The sequence below is a fragment of the Protopterus annectens genome, chromosome 13.part0 (assembly GCF_019279795.1).
Source record: "Protopterus annectens isolate FY-2018-M chromosome 13.part0, PAN1.0, whole genome shotgun sequence".
Taxonomy (NCBI): Eukaryota; Metazoa; Chordata; order Ceratodontiformes; family Protopteridae; genus Protopterus; species Protopterus annectens.
Window position 1 is genome coordinate 808,079,424 of NC_056747.1, and position 20,948 is coordinate 808,100,371.

General features: G+C 43.1%; 1 protein-coding gene across 1 annotated transcript in view; it reads right to left on the reverse strand.

Moving 5' to 3' along the window:
* Positions 1 to 20,948, reverse strand: part of RNFT1 (ring finger protein, transmembrane 1) — a 1,122,488-nt gene that overhangs the window by 792,302 nt on the left and 309,238 nt on the right. The window contains exon 5 of the mRNA XM_044054534.1: positions 2,380 to 2,533. Within this exon, the coding sequence (XP_043910469.1) occupies positions 2,380 to 2,533 (154 nt within the window). The remainder of the gene's footprint in view (positions 1 to 2,379; positions 2,534 to 20,948) is intronic.

A 20,948-nucleotide genomic window follows, 5' to 3' on the forward strand; every position in this document is an offset into this window, starting at 1 on the left:
CATATATTGCAGGCTGATGACTGACAGGCAGGGAGGTAGGAAATACAGGGGGTGGAGGACTATATAAGGGGTATACAAATTAAAATGCTAATTAGATAGCTACAGGAAGGTACAAGTCATATGCTCTACATGTCTCTAAACTGCAGTTTGATTGAACACATTATAGAGGTCACATCCGGTCTTAGTTTTGTCTACCAACAATTCTGACAAAATCTACAGAAATCAAATTGGAATGAATTCCCCAAAGGAAATCTGTAGATGACAGAGTATGTCTGAACTAGGATGCTGAAAGGGTCTGTAGTACATGGTTATTTTTCATGCCCAACCTACTGTGACTTCTATATTAAAGTTGCTACTACCATAAAATTTGGACTTGGGATTTCAATTTATGGTTAACATTTTAATGTTACTGCCACTAAAGTTACTAGCTGTTCTTCAGGAAGCCATTTACTGTTAGTGGACCTGTTTTACTGGTTTGGGGCTGTAGCAGAGACTTCGGACTTCCACTAGTTTGCTATTTTGGTATTTTCCAATGATCTGGCTGTTTCTTGCTGTGCTAGTGTAGGGAAAGTGCATTTGTTTGGTCAGAGAACCCTCCTCCAGTGACACCAATGAACATGCTAGATATGAAGCCTAGGATTTTGATTGCAGAGTTCATTTGCCTCATTTTTGTTTTCTATACACCTTTTATGCAGTAACTATTTGAAATGTCAGAACCCACTAGACTGAGTCCTGAAACAGAGAGACTGAACAGCCAATAGAAAGGACTTGCATAGATCAAGTTCAAGATGTCATTTCTCAGACGTATGACTATCAAAGAGTTGGCATATATAAGCTCGGGGGGGTTCGGGGGGGAGCTTGCCCCACCTGCAAAAAAGTTTAAAGGACAAGAGCGATTTTTGTGATTCGCTCTTCTCCCGTGTTTTTGGTCTTTTTTTTTTTGGCTTGTTGGCATTCGGCATTTTGAGTGCCCACACTTCAAAACGGAACCTTTTATCCCTATGCTTGAAGACCATCTAGATGGGCTTTGTATATAGTTAGTGTATGTAGAAGAATTTCTGTTTGTACATATCTTTTAGTCATGTTGTTGGATATGATTTATGTTATGATTAAAAAAAAAATCAATAAAAAGAATTTAAAAAAAAAAAAAAAAAAAACTTGCTCACAAATATGGAGAGGACCATCATCCAGGCAGCCATGCGGGTGCTTTGGTGCCTCCCTCTTGCACTACTCCACGGAGTATGTGACCCACCAGTCGTAGTAGTACAGCTTATTCTCTGGAAAGAGACCCCAAAGGGTAACGATCTTCTAGCCTTGGCAAGCAGGCACTACCCTCAACAGACAGCCTCAATGTGCTGTCACCAGTGGAGGAGGCATCATTTCATCCTTACCCAAACTCTGCAATAACCTCTCCATTGCAGGTGGTGTAAGCACCATATCACGGTGAATCAAGTGTTCTCCCTCAATGTGTGCACGTACGTGCACACACACACACACACACACACACACACACACACACACACACACACACACACACACATCTGTGTGCTAACATTACCAGCTTGAGATTCAAAACTTATGTCCTCTTTATTTGCAACTTTCCTGGCAGTCTCCACTTGCACAGGAGCCAGACTGAGTACAATCACTCCCTTTCCATGAATGGCATAGCCAAACCTGCAAGCTCACTTCCATCCTTCCATGTCAGCTCCAACAGGTGCCAGAGTTCTTACTCGAACTTGGATCATAATCAGGACCTAATCTTTCTGTACCATCAGATCTGGTTATCTATTCCCTAAAGTTTGATCCATTTTGGATTGCTATTTGTGGGACTCAAATTTATGAATTTGAAGTGACATGTGTCTTTTGGAGCTGTGCTGTTCTTGTCTGGGAACTGTTGTCACCATTTTACCACTACAAAAACCTACTCGATGTTACACTGGTTGTCACATGAACTTGACTGAAAAGAAGTTTACTTGTTTCTATGCAGGACTTCAACAGTAAGGAATAACCTTATGGACAGGACTGGGACTGCTGTAAAGATCTTTGAGGGTCACCCACTTACTATTTAACAACTGTTTTGGACTTCAGGTTTTATCTGTACACAAACGCCACTATTGCTATTTGATTTAGTATTTTTTTTACTTTAGATTTTATTGATTTAATGTAATATACAGCATTATTCACTTATCCCTTTGTCTTGGCAAGCGATACAAAACACTACATTTTCCCTGAATTTTATTTGGCTTCTCTGTATATTACATTTATTTATGAAATAGGCACTTGAACTTGAAAGAAAGGGTCACAAATTAAGTACTTAAAAGAAAAACAGACTGAAGGAGGCAAATGAAGGAAAAAAAATACATTTAACAAAGATCTTACCTTTGATTTAAAAGACACGATGAATGATGGCAGGAGAATGATAAAGCATTTACAGACCATGAAGATGAATTTTAGGATGAAATCTGTGATTCCCACAATCCATATTACATCCCATAACTGTTGGGATTTTAAAGTCGGATTCATAAAAATTAAGCTATTAAAACAAAACATTAACACACTGTCAGCTCTAAAAGGTTAAGATGGTATACAGTGGTATACAACATACACTTCAAACTGCAAAAAACATACTACATAATTAAATACATGATGCATTTGTTTCATTTATCATTAAAATGAGCATCTGTATAGTCCTATTAGGAGATGCCATAAGCATCAATACTTGAATTAAATGCACCCGTTCTGCTGTGTGGGAGCTCTTGACTATTATGCACTTATCCTTCAAGACAGCACCAGCTCATTTATACCAAGGTCTGCAACATAAAATTATGCAAAATTATTTTAAAGTATTCTTTGGCTTGAAGATGAGATATTTAACAAAATAAAAAATACTTTAATCCTCTGAGAAGTTTTTTTTTAAATACATTTCCCATTAATCTTCAGCTTGTAAATATATATAAAAAGAATAGTTGTGTAAAATCTTACCATAACAATAGATGTGCTTCTCTTTTCTGTTGAAATACTCGTAAACATGAGTGAGCTCTCCTCTGCAGGTAAACTTGAGGGAGCTCTCCTCTGCAGGTGACCCGACGTCGGCCAGTATACAAAAGTCTTTCACTACTGTAGAATGCATGGTACGTCGCATTTAGGCTGCTGTCGTACATTGTCCATAAAAGTGACATACACACATACCTACCTGATAACTGAATACCTCAGGAGGAAGCCAGCTTAAGGAAAGTAGGGAATGACCATCCAATGAAAGGAACCAAAGCACCAGGGGAAGGAGGGAGAGACTGGAATACTGCAACAGAAAAGAAAAGGACATCTAGTACGATTTTACACAACTATTCTATATCCTTCTATTCATCTGTTGCAGTATTCTTAACATGAGAGAGAATGCAAAAGCTCATGAAGAAAGGGTGGAGGAAGTGGCAGTAAAGCTCTCCATGAACCCACGGAGAATGACTCTGGTAAATCCTGATCTGGACCTAGAAATGCCATCCAATTTGTAATGTTAAGTGAAGGTATGAACAGAAGTCCAAGTAGCTGCTTTGAGAATAGGGCTAGTGTCCAATCCCTTGAAGAAGGCTCACAATGAGGCAACAGCTCTAGTGAAATAGGTCTTTACAGAAGGGGCAAGGGTTTTTCCATGTTTCACATAGCAGAAAGAAATGGCCTTAGAAATCCAAGTAGAAATAGTCGGCTTGGAAACGAGCAATCCCAGGGCCCTGGGATGATAGCAGACAAAAGACAGTCTGATTTTCTAATGGTTTTAGTCTTGTCCAAGTAAAATCTAAGTTATATGTGCACATCAGGGTGTGCAATACCTTCTCACTAGGATTTTGTTGGGAAGGAAAGAAGGTAGGTAAGTGAATGGCTTGGCTGAGTGAGAATTCATTGACTACCCTGGGCATAAAAGAAGGGTTGGTAGGAAAGGACATATTGTCTTTATGGAAACCAAAAAGGGGAGAGAGGCCATAAGGGCCTTTAGCTCACATGTCTGACTGATGTGACAGCAAGGAAAAGCACAGTTTTCAAAAGACTAATATAGCAAGGATGCTGATGAAGCTGGCTCGAACTGGAGAAGAGTCAGCTTTTCTACCACAAAATTAAGATCCCAGGGTGGAGGAATAGGTATCCTGGGAGGTCTAATGTGAAGGACACCTTTAAGAAATTGTCTAGTTTCAAACCACATAGCTGGGGGGGGGGGGGGATAGAGGCAGATGGGCAGAACTTGTTGACATACGGGCCTCCACTGAAGAGTAGACCAAGCTAGTATTGAGCAACTCACACAAATGGGTTAGAACCAGAGGGATTTCCACTTTTACTGGGTCCTAGTTTCATGACAGACACCATACTGAAAATCTCTTCCACTTGGCTAGGTAGGATTTTCTGGTATTGGGTTTCCTGGCCTCCTGCAGAACCCTAAGCACATCCTCCAAGAACAGGTGTCTTGAAAGGAATTAAAACAGTATCACCCACAGTGTCAGCTGAAGTGTAGACAAGTGGAGATGGATGACAGTGCCTTTGTCTTGTATGAGAAGGTCCACCCTGTGAGGTAACTTGTGGTGACTTGCCCTTAACTAGATGCAGGAGAAGGGGAAGTCACTGCTGTCTTGGCTAAAAGGGAGTCACCAGGAAGATTTTTGGTTTGTCCTGCTGGATTCTGAGCAGGACTTTCGGAAGGGGAGGGAACGCATATAGAAACATCCTCTTCCAAGAGACTGAAATTGCATCCACCTTCCACACCAGAGAGTAAGTGACTCTAGCATAAAATAGTGGTTGTCTGCTCATGGGGGAGGCAAAGAGATCTACTTGAGGAATACCCCACTGGTGGGCAATATCTAGAAACACATCCCTCTGAAACATCCATTCATGGGGCTGTGCTAGGGACCTGCTCAAGGTGTCTGCCACACAATTTAGGTTGGATGGGATGTACACTGCATGAAGCACCTTCATGCATTTGACTGCCAGTTCCCAAACCTGGAGTGCCCATCTACATAACAAGTAGGATTTGGTATCCTCCTGCTTGTTCACATACCAGAGGACCATCATATTATCTGTGAACAGTTTTATTGGTCCTGGGAGAAAGAGAGGATGGAAGGTTTGAATTGCTAGCAGTAGTGCCCAAGTAGTCCCTTACACTGATGTGTTCCAATTGTTGTGAGGGCGGGGCCATGTCCCTTGAGATTTCAAGTTTCTGAAAGCTGCCCCTCCAGTCCACATCTGTCTGTGAACAGCTCTTGAACTGGAGGTAGGGGTTGTAAGGGGAGTCCTGGGTTTAGACAGAGTTGAGAAGAACTGGAAAGTCTAGAGGGTGTGAATGCTGTATCCAAACAGACTTTAAAAAACACTGTATTTTCTTCATGTGAAATTTTGCCAGAAGGAGCACTGGTATAAGTGAATGCCATGGAACCGAAAACCCTGAGAAACTCCCTGGCTGAAATGTGGTGAAGGGATAAAAGGTTTATGAAATAGGACTCTAGGTCCATTGCCTTTTGAAGAGGGAGAGAAACTCTCATGAGGTTTGTCTGAATCCTGCACCCCAGGAAGATGTGATCCTGAGAGGGGCAGAGCATGGATTTTTTGCAGCTTATGGTGAATCCCAGGCATTGCAGAAGAGAAATGGCAAAGAGAATGTTATTACTCTGGGATCTCTGGGGAAGTTGCCATAAAGAGGAGATCGGATAGGTAGGGGAAAATATGGATGCCCTGAAGCCTGCAATATGCAATCACAGGAGAAAGGCATTTTGTAAACACCCCTGGTGCGGTGGAATGTCCAAAGGTCAAGGCAGAGAAAGTACAGTTGTGTACACTTACCATAAATGTAGATGTTCGAGTGTATTCACTGTTGCAGTCATTACATTTGGGTTATCCTGCTGGCAGATTGCCCTCAGTCGGCCTGAATTCCAAAGTCTTGGGTCCTGCGTCGGTTGCTGTCGCCTCTTCCCTGATGTCAGGTCGTCAGGGGTATAAAAAATGCAGCCAATGTCATTTTATTTAGTTTTTTTTGCCCCAGATGTCAGGTGCCCCCAAAAAGGTAGGCTAAAATTATGTAAGTAAAACATACATGCACCAAAATAAGCTTTATCTTCATCTATAAGCAAATACACAACCTAGGTTGTATAGATTAGAGAGATAAAGATAAGTTCCAGCAAAAATAAGGGGGATGGCGGGTGGGTAACCTGGACTGCAACAGTGAAAACACTCGAACATCTACATTTATGGTAAGTGTACACAACTGTACTATGTTCTTCGTGTTTCACTGTTGCAGTCATTACACTTGGGTTGAGTCTCAAAGCTATGGTTGGGGGGCTGGAGCTAAACAGCATTAGGAGAGGCTATGAGGCCCTGCAGAATTGCAGTGGCAAAGCCTGTCCTGGATTTAGAGTAAAGTGGCAGACTGAACTCCAAGTAGCAGCCTCCAAAATGTCTTTGGTTGGTACTCCCCTGAGAAAGGCTGCAGAAATGGCTGCAGCTCTGGTTGAATGTGGGCTAATGCCCTTAGGCACTGGGTTGCCATGCTGTAAGTAGCAGAAATGAATGCAGTGACCTATCCACTTTGAAATAGTCTGCTTGGAGATGGCCTTTCCTTGTGATGCTGTGGCATATGCCACTAGTAATTGCTCTGTCTTTCTGAAAACTTTAGTTTTGTCCAAGTAGAATCCAAGTTGTCTATGTACGTCCAAAGAATGCAGAATTTTCCTCCCTTGTTCTATGGATTTGGATAAAAGCTTGGCAAATGAATTGTTTGGTTAAGGGCTACACTGGATACCACCTTAGGCATAAATGTAGGGTTGGTTCTCAGAGAGACCCTGTCTGGATAGAAAATGATAAAGGGTTCCACAGCCATGAGAGCCTGTAGCTCTGAAACTCGTCTTGCAGAAGTTGCTAGGAGCAGAGCTGTTTTCCAAGATAAGAACTTTATGTCCACAGTAGCAGCTGGCTCAAAAGGAGGCAAGGTGAGTTTTTCCAAGACATAATTGAGGTCCCATGCAGGTATTGGCATTCTCCTTGGAGGCCTTAAGTTTTTGGCTCCTCTGAGGTACTGCCTTAATAAAGGATGAGAAAAGAGTGGTGGCTCTGTATTGTAATGAGCCAAAATGGCAGCGGCATGGATTTTAATTGATGAAAAAGATAGGCCTTTGTCCAGCATCTCAGTTAAATATTGCAAAGTCTGAGGAATATTTGGGACAGCTGTATCAGTTCCTTGAGCTTGGTTCCAAGCGCAAAATCTCTTCCATTTCCCAGCATAGGATTTTCTAGTACTAGGCCTTCTGGCTTCTAAAATGACATCCATCACAGCTTTACTGAGAGGTGTGGTTTGTATGGCTACATTATCCGCCATGCTGCCAGGTTTAGGGTCCTGAGTTGGCTGTGCAGAATCTGATTGTTCTGCTGGGACAATAGATAAGGTATTTGAGGTAAGGTCCAGGCTGCGCATTGGGACAAGTTCCTTAAGATCGGATACCAGTACTGGTGTGGCCAGTCTGGGACAATCAGAATAATTTTTGGTTTCTCCTGCCTGACCTTTAGGAGTACCTTGGGGAGGACAGGCAATGGAGGAAAGGCATATACTGATAGGTTTGTCCAGTTGAAAGATAAGGCGTCCACTTTCCAAGCTTGTCTGCGATAATGGGGTGTCCCCATTTCATTGTTATCATGCTGAAGACTTGTGGATCCAGGTGCCACTCGTGGGGATCCATGAGGTTTCTGCTTAGTTCGTCTGCCAGAGTATTTTCCTTTCCTGGCAGGAATTGTGCCTGCAGATGACCTTGGTAAGTCAATGCTGTGCCCCATAAAGCCATGGCTAGTCTGCACAGGGGGTAAGAATGAAAGCCCCCCTGCTTGTTCATGTACCACATGACTGTGATGTTGTCTATCAGTAGTTGTCCCGGATGAAGTAGGTCCTTGAAGGCTGTCAGGGCATTTTGAACAGCTAGCATCTCTTTTTGATTGATATGTAGATGCTTTTGGTTTGTGGACCAGGTGCCCTGAATGCCTCTTCCTGCCATGAGTGCCCCCAGGCATAACCTGATGCATCCGTCATTAGGCTCTGCCTGGCTGGGGGTAGTGAGAATGGCTGTCCCTTGTTTTGGTGACAAGCCTTTGCTCACCATTGAAATTCCTGTTGCAGGCAGGGAATTATTGTTTCCAGGCTGTGGCAATGTTGTGTCCAGACACTTTTTAGGTACCACTGAATTTTCCTCAATTGCAGTCTTGCACATGGAATTAGTAAGATGCAGGATGCCATGAAGCCCAAAGCCTGCAGAATTTTTCTTGCAGACAACTGGGCCTTTGTTGCCATTTCCTTGAAATAGGTAGTCAGTTGCCTTTGTCTGGAGTGAGATGAGCCATCTGGGCATTTGTATTTAAGCTTGCACCCAGGAATATTATCTCTTGAGAGGGTACTAGTTTTGATTTCTTTTTGCTGACTGTGTACCCTAGGCCTGTTAAAAGTCTTATCACAAAAGTCAGATGCTGTAGTACAATGTCCTTGTTCTCTGCTTGTATGAAGCAGTCATCCAAGTAAGGATATATTTGTATTCCTCTTTGTGTGCAATAAGCAATTACTGGTGCCAGGCACTTTGTGAAGACCCTGGGCACAGTAGATAAGCCAAAGGGCAGTGCAGAGAATTGGTACTGCTTTGAGCCAGCCTTGAATCTGAGGTATCTTCTGCATGACTGTCTGATTGGGACATGCAGGTATGCCTCTTTTAGGTCTAAAGTCACAAGCCAAGCCTTGCTGCCCAGCATGGGCAGAAGCTGCTGTAAGGTCAACATCTTGAATTTTGGTATATCTAGAACGCATTTGTCCTGGGTTATAATGTGCCAATTTTGAGAAAAAAGTGCTAGTTTCCCCCCAAGGGTGCTGCCAGAAGATAAGTGTTTGGTGCAGGCAGGGGGAAGTCATTGGGATTGTTTCCTGTATGATTGTGATTTGTCCTCTCCACCTTTGGAGGTAGAAGCACTCCACTGCTTAGACCTGTAGGATCCTTGCGGCTGTGATCTGCCTCTAGGGCGTCTGGATCTACACCTCTGATGTCTGTCTGAGACTGGATAAGGACCAATTCTTTGTAGGCCAGTGTCTGCTAAATCTAGGTAGCTGTACCTGTAAGAAATCCTTGACCGTTTACATAGATTTAGCTTTGTCCACCATTTTCTTTAACACCTCTTATGCCTTAACACCAAACAAGGGATGTTGCAAAGGAGCATCTAATAATTTTGCTTTAACATGGTCACGCAGATTTTGTTCCTTTAACCAAGCATGCCTCCTAATGACAGAAGCCGTAACAGCGGCCCTGCAGGAGGCCTCCAGAGAATCAAACCCACATTGCAAAGTATGCTTTCCAACTTATTCTGCTGCATGCAATAAATCCTGCATTTCTTTGTTATCTGCGCATTCAGAATTTGCCATCATTTTCTGTTTAAGCAGTGTCATGATATATTGCTGATATGTGAGCACATGAAACTGGCAATTTTAGGCCCTTATATCCAAAGTAGCAGATGTGGAAATCTTTTTTCCCCATCTATCCAGAGCCCTAGAATCCCTGTCAGAGGGGGTAGGATTTTTTACAGTAGAAGCCTTGACCCCTTTTGGACCCTGAGAAATAGTTTCTGGGTCTGCAGTAGGGTTTTTGAAAAGGAATTTATGAGAGTCAGGGGACCCTGTAGTATCTGTCCGGCTTAACAGGAGCTGGAGTCAGGGGTCAGACTAGACTCCGAGAACACATCTACAATGTCCAACACAGGTGGAATAGCTAGAGGCCTGTGTTGAGGTAGTAAAAGGAGGTCTTTGAGCCTTTTCTTAGATTCTGAAAAATTTTGGCTCTCCCAGTGGAAGTGCTTCCTCATGGTATGCAAGGTTTCCCCAAAAGAGTAGTCCTCAGGAGGAGAAGCTGAAGGAATTGACTCTTCGGCATCAGAATCCTCATAGGGGAAAGAGAATATTCCTGATCAGAGGAGGAAGATTCATAGTCTGTCTCTTGCCTAGGCCTCTTATCAGGAGGGGGATGGGAACCCCGGCCTCTTATCAGGAGGGGGATGGGAACCCCTGATCAAGGTAATTAAGTCTTTGGCCATTTTGAGCATCTGTTTTTTGGGCATGGAGGCCTGTCCTTGTGACTGGTGAACTTGTTTCTTTGCCTTTAAAGGTGTTTTAGTCTTAGTCTGTGAAGTCGGTTTAATATAGAATTGTTTAGGTCTGAATACACCCTCAGAAGCAGATACCTACTCAGCGGCTCCGGATCCATCTGAGGGAATAACTCAGAGGTTCCAATACCTTGAGTTTCCTGCGGCCTGGCCGACTCCACATGGGAGTCGGTAGCAGCCTGCGACTCTAAAGCAGTGGGCGTCAAGGGCTGCGAAAGCGCCTCACTGAGAACCGGCGACTTGCTTAGGAGAAGCTTCGTCGTCGGTTTTGGACCTCGGTTGTCTGTCCTTTTCTTTTTCTTTGTGTTTTTTGTGAACTCTGGTAGTCGGAAGGCTATCCGATGACATTGTATAATTAAATCTTCGCCCAAAATAGCTTAATGCAAAATTGTACCAATGCTTAATAATGGGTTGGTTAAATCTAGCACAAAACCGACAACTAGCAACGTCGTGGTCAGGGCCTAGGCAAGGAATAAAGTAAGAATGAAAGTCCTTATGAGGTACTTGCTTCCCACAAGAAATACGATTATTAACTTTTTCTGACATTGGTCTGGAGGAAGAAAAAAGTTTCCCCAATGGGGTACTTAGCTTTTAATAAAGACTTCGGATCCGAAACTCAAACACGAAAATCTCAGGAGTCGGCCGACCGGCACTTGCGAACTGCTTCTGCTTCGGGCACCGCGCGGCAAGAAAGACTAAATAAAATGGCGTCGGCTGCATCTTTTATACCCCTGACGACCTGACGTCAGGGAAGAGGTGACAGCAACTGACGCAGGACCCAATAGTTTGGAATTCAGGCCGACTGAGGGCAACCTGCCAGCAGGATAACTCAAATGTAATGACTGCAACAGTGAAACACGAAGAACATCTGAAAATGCCAAGAACCCACAGAGAAATGTAAAAACGTCCTGTAGCTGGCGTGTATGGGAATGTGTAGATACTCATCTTTGATATCCAGAGACGCTAAGAAGGTTTGTGGCAGAATTAGAGGGAACAAGGCTTGAACAGTTAACATATGAAAGGAGGATACTTTCAGAAAGGTGGTGAGATGAGAGAGATCTAAGATGGGCCTCCAAGGGCCATAGTTTCTGGGCACCAAGAACATTCTGGAGTAGAAATCTCTTTCTTTTTGACCCTGAGGAACTTCCTGAATGGTTCCTTGTCTCCACAGGTCTACAAGTATCTCTGGAAAAGAGGGTAGATGTTCCTTTGCTGGGTGGAGAGTGCCTCTGAAAGGGGGCAGGGAGTCCTACACCAGAAAGCATCCTTTTTGAGTGATGGCGAGAACCCAGGAGTCTTGAATTATGTTTTCCCACACTGGCAGGGACAGAGAGGCTCGCTGGGAAAGTGAGTGGGGTGAATTGGACAGTCCTGTACTGTTGAGGCCTCCTACTATCCCTTTTGTGATTTGGGGGTGGGGGTGGGAATGCCTACATACAAAGGCAGTCTTTGTTGGATAACTTCTCTGGAATTTAGGCACTGGGGGAAACAAAGATGTGCTTCAATTCTTGCATCGCTTTTCCTTTTTCCTGCAGAGATTTAAATAAACTAGCCACTGCAGCAGCAAATAAAGCAGAATTGTCCAAATGGACATCCATAAGCTTGGATTTCATATTTTCTGGTAATGGCTGGAGTCTTAACCAAGAAAATCTCCTTAATACAGAACCTGAAGCAGCTGCCCTGGCAAAGGTCTATTCAGCATTGTAGCTGCATTTGATGGAGTGGCGGACTACTTGTGAGGAAGCTCCCACCAGGGATGCAGCCAAAGTCTTACTGTCCAAGTCAGGTAAATATGAAATGACCTGACAGAGTAGGGAAAGAAGGTCTAAGGCACATTTTGTCATGTGTGTCTGATAATTAATGGCTCTAAATGCCAAGATGGAAAAGTATACACCTTCTTGCCTAGTCTTTTCAGGTTCCTGCTGTCCTTATCTGAAGGAAGGAGAGAGGCTGGAGGCAGTAAAACCTGGATGGTTTTGTTTGAAGCCACTGAAATCACAGATGGACCTGCTGAAGGACATTAAAACAAAGACTTACAGTCCTCAGGGACCTTGTAAAAATCGGTCAGGTTCCTTAGCAGCAGGAGGCTGGGAGTGTGGCGCCTTGGAAGCAGAGGTAAAGGCATCCAGAAAAGTAGGTAACACAGGAGGAAGGACTGGGTGATTCCACCTGCAGAAGGTCAAGTACCTTTTTTGTACTTCAGATACCAGAGTGCTATCCCATTTGAAATGTTCTCTCATTTTCACGAAGGTCTCAACAAAGGAGAGTTCTTCCATGGGTGAGTCTGTCCCACTGGAGTCCTCCTCTGGTGAAGCATAACCAAGAGGGGCGGAGAGCTGTGAGGGTAGGCCAGAGACTCCTCTTCTGAGGAGGCTTCTTCATCTCAGAAAACCTCATCCCTGACTCTTTTGAGGTGATACTGTGCATGTGGTGTAGAGATAGAGATCCGGGGGGGGGGGGGGACTTAAGGGCCACAAGGGCTTTGAAAATTCCTTGGGTGATCTGTTCCCAGTCACTAGGAGGTTCCTTAGGAGGAGACGAATATTTTTTTTCTTTTGATGCAGGTCTGCCCTATGTAGTGTCGGAGGGTCGGACATAGGCCTACATTCAATGATATTGGAGTGGCTTTCATCCCGCACTAGGATCCGAGGTACCCCTTTAGGGCCTTTGGTTATTACGAGCCTTTCTTCCCCCTGTACATCCTGGACGGATGCCTGCTCAGCCTCTGAAGATGGGCCAGTGGCTCGGCCTGAGAACCAGAACCAGAAACCGGTCGCATCTCCGGTCTCATATTTGCCTCGGGAGAGACGTCCTTATGGTGGACGTCAGCAGTATCTTCAGGCCTCCGCTTTTTGGCCTTCTGCTTACAGGCGGACTCGACATTGGGCCTAGAGGATCCCTCCATCTCACTTTTCACTAATAACTAAGAGCTGGTTTTTCAAGTAAATGGCTAAGGAGGAAAGCTTAATTCTAAGGGTCTTTGGTACAAACCCCTGGCAAATGGGACAGGATTTGTGACTGTGGGTAGGCCCTATTCAGAATAGACACTGTAGATGGCTATCCTTATGTGGAATTTGTCTTCCACAGTGGCATTTACCTTTTTTGGATCTCGTGAACCCTACTACTACACAATAGTAAAAGAAACCAGATTTCCCCAACAGGGCATTTATCCAAGAATTTGCAAAAAAAACAGCAAATGGCTCAGTGAGCAGACTGACGTTCAAAGTGGCATATGGACTAGCGGCAGAGAAGTTCTGAGGTAGATGCGTGCATACATCACTTTTATGGCCAACATACGACAGCAGCCTACGTGCAACGTACCACTCATTCCACAGTAGTGAAAGACTTTTGTATACTGGCTGATGTCGGGTCACCTGCAGCAGAGAGCTCCCTCAATTTAAGAATACTGCAACAGATGAATGGAAGGGCATCAAATAATCTGACGAAACAAGACTAGTCACATATTTTACTATGACTGCTTAATCTACAGATTACTGCAAGAACACCTTTATCATCTGGATCAAAGCATCAAGTTATACAAATGCTGTCTGAAATTGAAAATCCCACTAAAATATGCATATTGTATGGCCATTAGTATATTGCTTGATTTATCTGTACAGAGCATTTAATACATTCTGATGTACATAAATTATTAACTTCTTAATACTGTATTATTGGGCCATTCTAAAATCACGCCAGCTCAATTAACACATTTGTCAGAACCCTGACTGTGATTGCTAGAGACCTGGTTCAGTTAGTAAGCCAGATGCCTAGTGAAGCCTGCTGGGGAGATGGGTGAGAAGGTCAGCAGCTGCTCTGTTCTATCTTTGGGGAGGAGATTTGTGTTTCCTGCTTTATCTGCCTACTGGAAGCTAAAAAGCTAAGGATGATAAGCAAAATACATATGCTGCTATCTGAACTGATCCATGGAAATGGTAGCATGCATATCCAAGCAGACTTGAAACACTGCACAATGGGGACCCATGAGGGGTGAAGAGAACAAATTCTTAACACACAAATGTCCCAGCTTCTACCACCAAGTGCCTGTACAGGGTGCATCTACTGGTGTGTATCAAGGATCAGACGCACTTACTTGAAGTAAAGTAGAAGGAAGTGAAAGAAATAAAATATGTAAATAAACTGCAGTTGTGTGTTATAACACTTTACCCTGACAAAAAATCTTCAGAGAAGTCACCATTACTCAGGTTGTGTATCTTCATTTCCAAACAGATTTCACCAGCTGCATTTCAGTCCTCACTGAAGACCAGGGCTGGTGCACATGGCAAGGAATTTTCTTTAGTTCTTTGAGCCCCATTAGGGCTTCAAGGGACTTGTGAATATAACAGACTATTGCCCTTCAATATAACTAATTGCTACTAGAAAATCAGAAACTAGACTGTACAATGACATAATAAAAGAAAATGAAAATATTACACAAACACACATATACATACATACATACATACATACATACACTTACCAGGGAGATGCAGAGAAGAACAGGGCTCTTCCTGAGGAGTTACTGTTATGGTTACATATTATACAAAGTTGTACTATTAACATTCAATCAACTCACTGCAACCTACCCCACCTCATGTAAGAGCATCTACTTCCCCATCACCGTTAAATCACAGAGTGAGGATTCTCATTAATAACATGGTAATGTGCAACTCCTGCAATATCACGTAAACTTAGCTAAAGTATTATCAAGTGAATGCTGTGCCTGTTTCTTTGTCTTTAATAGAGTTTTAGACTTAGTTGAAGTTTTGATGGTAATCTGTGAAGGTCAGAAAACACCCTCAGAAGCCGATGCCTGCTCAGCGGCTCCGGACCCATCTGAGGGGTTAATTTCTGTAGGCCCAATATCTTGAGTTTCCAGAGGCCTAGTAATCTCTACATGGGAGTCGGATGCGGCCTGTGGCTCTGAGGTAGCTGGTGTCAGGGGCTGCGAAAGCGCCTCACTGAGAACGGGCGAGCCGGGGACTGGCCTAGAAGAGGCTTCATCGTCGGTTTTGGACCTCGGATGTCTGTCCTTATCTTTGTCTTTGCGGTTTTTTGCGTATTCCGGTCGTCGGTTGTTCCGACGGCATGGTATAATTGAACCTTCGGCCAAAATAATGGCGAGCGAAATCAAACCGTTTAATAGTGTGTTTGTTAAATCTAGCACAAAACCGACAACTAGTGACGTCGTGGTCTGGGCCTAGGCATGGAATACAGTAAGAATGAAAATCCTTACGAGGTATTTGCTTCCCACAAGAAATGCAATTAACTTTTACTGACATCGGTCTGAGGCAACAAAACGTTTTCCCAACGGGGTACTTAGCTTTATTGAAGACTTTGGTTCTGAAATTCGACTTCAAAAATTTCAGGAGTCGGTCGACCGGCACTTGTGAACTGTTTCTGCTTCGGGCACCGCACAGCAAGAAAGAGTGAAGAAAATGGCATTGGCTGCATCTTATATACCCCTGGCGCACTGACGTCAGGGAAGAAGCGACAGCAACCGATGCCAGACCAAGACTTTGGAACTCTGGCCGACTGCAGGACTGCCTGACGGCAGGATAACCCAAGTGTAATGACTGCAGCAGTGAAACACAATGAACACTGAAAATATTACACAAACACACATATATAGACACACATACATACATACATACATACATACATACATACATACATACACTTACCAGGGAGATGCAGAGAACAGGGCTCTTCCTGAGGAGCTACTGTTATGGTTACATATTATACAAAGTTGTACTATTAACATTCTATCAACTCACTGCAACCTACTCCACCTCATGTAAGAGCATCTACTTCCCATTACCTTTAAATCACAGCGTGAGGATCTCATAACATGGTAATGTGCAACTCCTGCAATATCACATAAACCTAGCTAAAGTATTATCAATCTTATTACTAGCCTATTTTATGGTGCACACTTTTTACACTGTTAAATACAAATGCAGCAAATTTCAGTGATGATTCCAGGACATCTTATCTCATTCTATGGGGTAAAACTGCTACACCGATACAGTCAAGTAAGATGCTCCTCAAAACATGCATGCACCTAAATATGAACAGGAAGACTGCTCACAAACTGAACACCCCTATAATAGAAGTATAAGTTTATTGAAAAAATTCCAAAACTTTTGATACAATAATCAATTAAAACAATGCATACTTGTTAATATAGGAATTTATTTTACTACCAAACTAAATATACTGAAATTCTGTTTTCTCATGAACTTCAGTAGCCTGAACTGAATTGTTTCCACATCTGTCACCACGGCAAACAGCTTATATACCTATAAAACTGTTTTGTTTTTTTAAAGACAGATTTTATCTAAACCATGCTATGTGATTATTTCTTCCACTTTTTGTATGCAAGATTTTCTTGCATAACTAATTTTAATTTCCTTCAAAATATTTATGTCCAAATGGATCTACTATTTAGGAATCAAATTCTAGCCCTGTGTTAACAGTTTTAAGAGTTTTGAGACCGAAATGTTGTACTGTGCCCCATTTTGCTTTAGCAAAGGCCTGTGCAGTGGTAACAGACAAGACAGAAGAGAAATCGAACTCACAGGTAGAGAAGAACAAGCTTGTCTGTGCCAAGAAAGCGCTATTTTTAATCTTAAATTGGTTTTGTCATGTTTTGCTTTGAGAGGTACTTACGGGGAAAATATGGAAGGTATTCATCAAGACCCAAGTTCATTAAAAGGAAAACCTTCAGTCTTCTGAGCTGTCTCAAAAAGCGCAATTGAGCAGAATGCTTTGGGTTGATTTTTGTGGTGACTGATGTGAACTTGTTGAAAAAAATCATTGTATCCAGTTTCTACTCTCTTGAGCCAAAGTCATTCCCTGGTCAAAGTGTCTTTTTACTGCTTTAGTAAGTCTGTAATGCAAGTTCTTAATAGTTGCAGAGCCCCTTCCAAAATCCAAGCTGTTGCTTCACAAACGTGATAAGATCTGGCTTCTTCTTGATGGTTTATAAACCGCATCATTGCAGTCTGTGCTGTTGTGAAGATGACCTGGCTTGAAAGTTGTCTTGTAAAGATGTCAGGGCCCTATACACTTTCAAGATGAGGTGAAGCAGTTTCTTCTTACCGAGATTAACTGCCTTGGATTAGAAAGTTGTTAAAATGGGCTTCAGAAGGATAATCCAAAGAATATGCAGCCAGAACATGAACTCTGCAAGTAGTAGTAATATAATTTTATAAAAAGTTCTCAGTCTCTGTCTACCATTGGAATTCCTTCTTTATGTCTCACTGCACTGGAATTGCATTATCTTGTGGATAAGCAAACTAATTTCAAATGTTTGAGATGACACTCTGTTTTTGTTACTTCTAACCTTGCTAGATGGATTATGAGAATGCAAGAAGACGTATTCCAGTATCTTCAGAAACTGACTTGCTTTAGTGGCTTCTTGCTGAAGCAACTCCATCACAACTGAGTGAATCTTTTTGCTTGTCCTGAGTGGAAACAACCTTCCTTAGTGAATCTACGACTGTACCTAGAAAATAAACTAATACAGAAGTTATAGAAGATTTCTTGTAATTTACTGTTTTTTAAACACCTTTACTGAATTTTCACTTGTGACATAGGCAAACGTACATTTATGTAAAACTAATCAAACCATATTAACAAGATCTCATTTACAAACATTATACATCACGTGTATTGTTAAACATAACATAATCTCAGTAACATTGGATAAATTATTCAATTCCTGCCTTTTCTTAAACCTCATTCCTCCTCCAAAACATTTTTATGCATCTACAGTTTCCAAAATTTCCATTTTTTTCTTTGTAATTTTCTCCTACCCTTTTCTAAAGATCCCACTTCCTGTTCTTTTATCTCTATCACAATATTTATTACTTCAAGTATAGTTGGTTTAGATTTTAATTTCCATTTTCTAGTAACTGCTTTTTTTTGTCAGACACCAGAATTAAACTTAACAAGCCCTTACTATGTAGAGGCAATTCAGATCCAATATCACTACTCAAAAAAATAATTTCCTTAGTTACATTCATTTGCTTGCTCAGTACTCCTTTGTAAAAGTATTTTTCAAAGTCTGACAACTCATTGCACTCCTAAAAAGTACAGTTGTGTACACTTACCATAAATGTAGATGTTCAAGTGTATTCACTGTTGCAGTCATCACACTTGGGTTATCTGCCTGCAGGTAGCCCTCAGTCGGCCTGAATACCAGAGACTTAGTATTTCTGCGTTGGTTGCTGTCGCTCCAGGTCTGACGTCAGGTCGTCAGGGGTATACAAATAGGCAGACAACACCATTACATCAGTTTTTCTTGCCCTAAATGTCAGGAGTCAATCAACAGAGAGCTGAGCTATGGTGGAAAAATCTCCACCAGTAAAAAGTAAATACCAATACCAATACCCCTGCAAGGAGTGAGTAGTATACACATAGAGAGGAGAGAGAGAGAGAGAGAGAAGGGAGCTGGAGGGAGGGAAACCAGGACTGCAACAGTGAATACACCCGAACATCTACATTTATGGTAACTGTACACTACTGTACTATGTTCTTCGTGTTTCACTGTTGCAGTCATCACACTTGGGTTGATTCCCAAAGCTGTAGAAAGGGTGGAGGCAGTCAAGAAGTGTTTGGGCTGGCTGGTATGTCCTGCAGGACTGCAGTTGCAAAACCCAGCCTGGATATGGAAAATATAGGCAGGTAGTAATGCTTGGTGAATGTGTGTATAGAACTCCAGGTAGCAGCCCCACAGAATGTCCCTGGTAGGAACTCCCCTGAGGAATGCTGTAGAAGTAGAAGTTGCCCTAGTGGAATGTGTTCTGACACCCTGAGGGGTTGGTTTCCCATGGTGTTTGTAGCAGAAATTTGGAAATTGTCTGTTTTGAAATGGCCTCGCCTTCTGCACCTGGTGCAAAACTGAGTAGTAACTGGTCAGATTTCCTGAAGGGCTTAATCCTATCCAGGTAGAATCTGAGCTGTCTGTGCACGTCCAAGGAGTGCAGGATCCTTTCCCCTTTATTTTGAGAATTAGGGAAGAAGGCTGGCGAATGGATAGATTGGTTGCGAGCCACACTGGACACCACTTTGGGCATAAAGGAAGGATTAGTCCTGAGGGAAACCCTGTCAGAATGAAAAATGATGAAGGGTTCCATGGCCATAAGTGCTTGTAGCTCAGACACTCTTCTTGCTGAAGTGATGGCCAGGAGCAATGTTGTTTTCCAAGAGAGGAATTTTTAAGTCTGCTGATGCTGCAGGCTCAAAAGGAGGCAGTGTGAGCTTTTCCAGTACAAAGTTAAGGTCCCAAGCAGGGGTGGGTGCTCTCTTTGTTGGCCTTAAGTTGTTTGACCCTCTCAGGAACTGTTTGATGAGAGGGTGAGAGAATAGGGGTGTAATGAGCCAAGATGGCAGAGGCATGGATCTTAATGGAGGAAAAGGATAGACCTCTGTGGAGTAAATCTGCTAAGTAATCCAGGATTAGAGGTATGGAGGACAGAGTTGTGTCCTCTCCTTTAGATTGAATCCAGGAGCAGTACCTTTTCCACTTATCAGCATAGGATTTCCTTGTACTGGATCTTGTGCCTTCAAGAATGATGCCCAGTACCTGCTTGCTTAGGCTGGTCACTGGGGGAGAATTCAAGGAATAAGCCAGGCTGCAAAATTTTGGGTTTGCAGTTGCGGATGCAAGATTTGTCCCTCCTGCTGAGTGAGCAGGGTGGGGCTCTGGTGTAGGTGCCAGGGTGGCACCGGTGACAGGCTGTGCAGGAGTGGGTACCAGTCCTGGTGTGGCCAGTCTGGAGCAATCAGAATTTTCCTTGGTCTCTCTTGTCTTATCTTGAGCAATATTCTTGAGAGAAGGGGCAGAGGGGGAAATGCATAGATTGAGAGGTTTACCCACTGGAAGGATAGGGCATCCACTTTCTAGGCCCTGCTGTGAGGTGTCCTGGTGCAGAATTTGCTGAGCTGGTGATTGCAGGGGGAGGCAAAGAGATCCACCTCTGGAGTCCCCCATTTCTGAATCAGAAGGCTGAAGGTTTTGGGCTCTAGTTGCCACTTATGTGGGTCTAGGAGATTTCGGCTTAAGTCGTCTGCCAGTGTGCTTTGTTTGCCTGGCAGGAATTGAGCTTGCAGATGGACCTGCATATCCAAGGCCATGTTCCACAGGGCCATGGCTAGCCTGCAGAGTGGGTAAGACTGCTTGTTGATGTACCACATAACTGTGGTGTTGTCTGTTTTTATTAGCAGGGGTCCTGGTCAGAGTAGGGATCTGAAAGCTGTTAGAGCATGCTAGACAACTAGCATCTCTTTTCTGGTTTATATGCAGATGAATCTGACTTGGGATCCAGTGGCCCTGAATGCACTTGTCATCCAGGTGTACCCCACAGGCATAACCTGATATGTCTGTGGTTAGGGTCTGGGCGGCATGGGGTTGAGTAAAGGGTAGTCCCTTGTTGTGGTTGCATGCTGCTGCCCATCAAAGAAACTCTGTCCTTAGACAAGGTATGACAGGAATGACTGTTTCCAGGTCCTGAGAATGTTGGCACCAAAGACTTTATAAGTACCATTAAAGTTTCCTGATACGCAGTCTGGCATATGGAATTAGTAGGATGCATGAGGCCATGAACCCTAGGGCCGGCAGGATTTTCCTTGAGGATAGCTTGGTTCTGGTGGCCATTTGACTGAAGTAGTCTGTCAGATAAGACTTGTTTCTCTGGTGTAAGGAATGCCATCTGGGATGATGTGTCCAAGCTTGCTCCAGGAATACAATCTTTTGACTGGTGACTAGTTTTGATTTCTGTTCATTGCTGGTG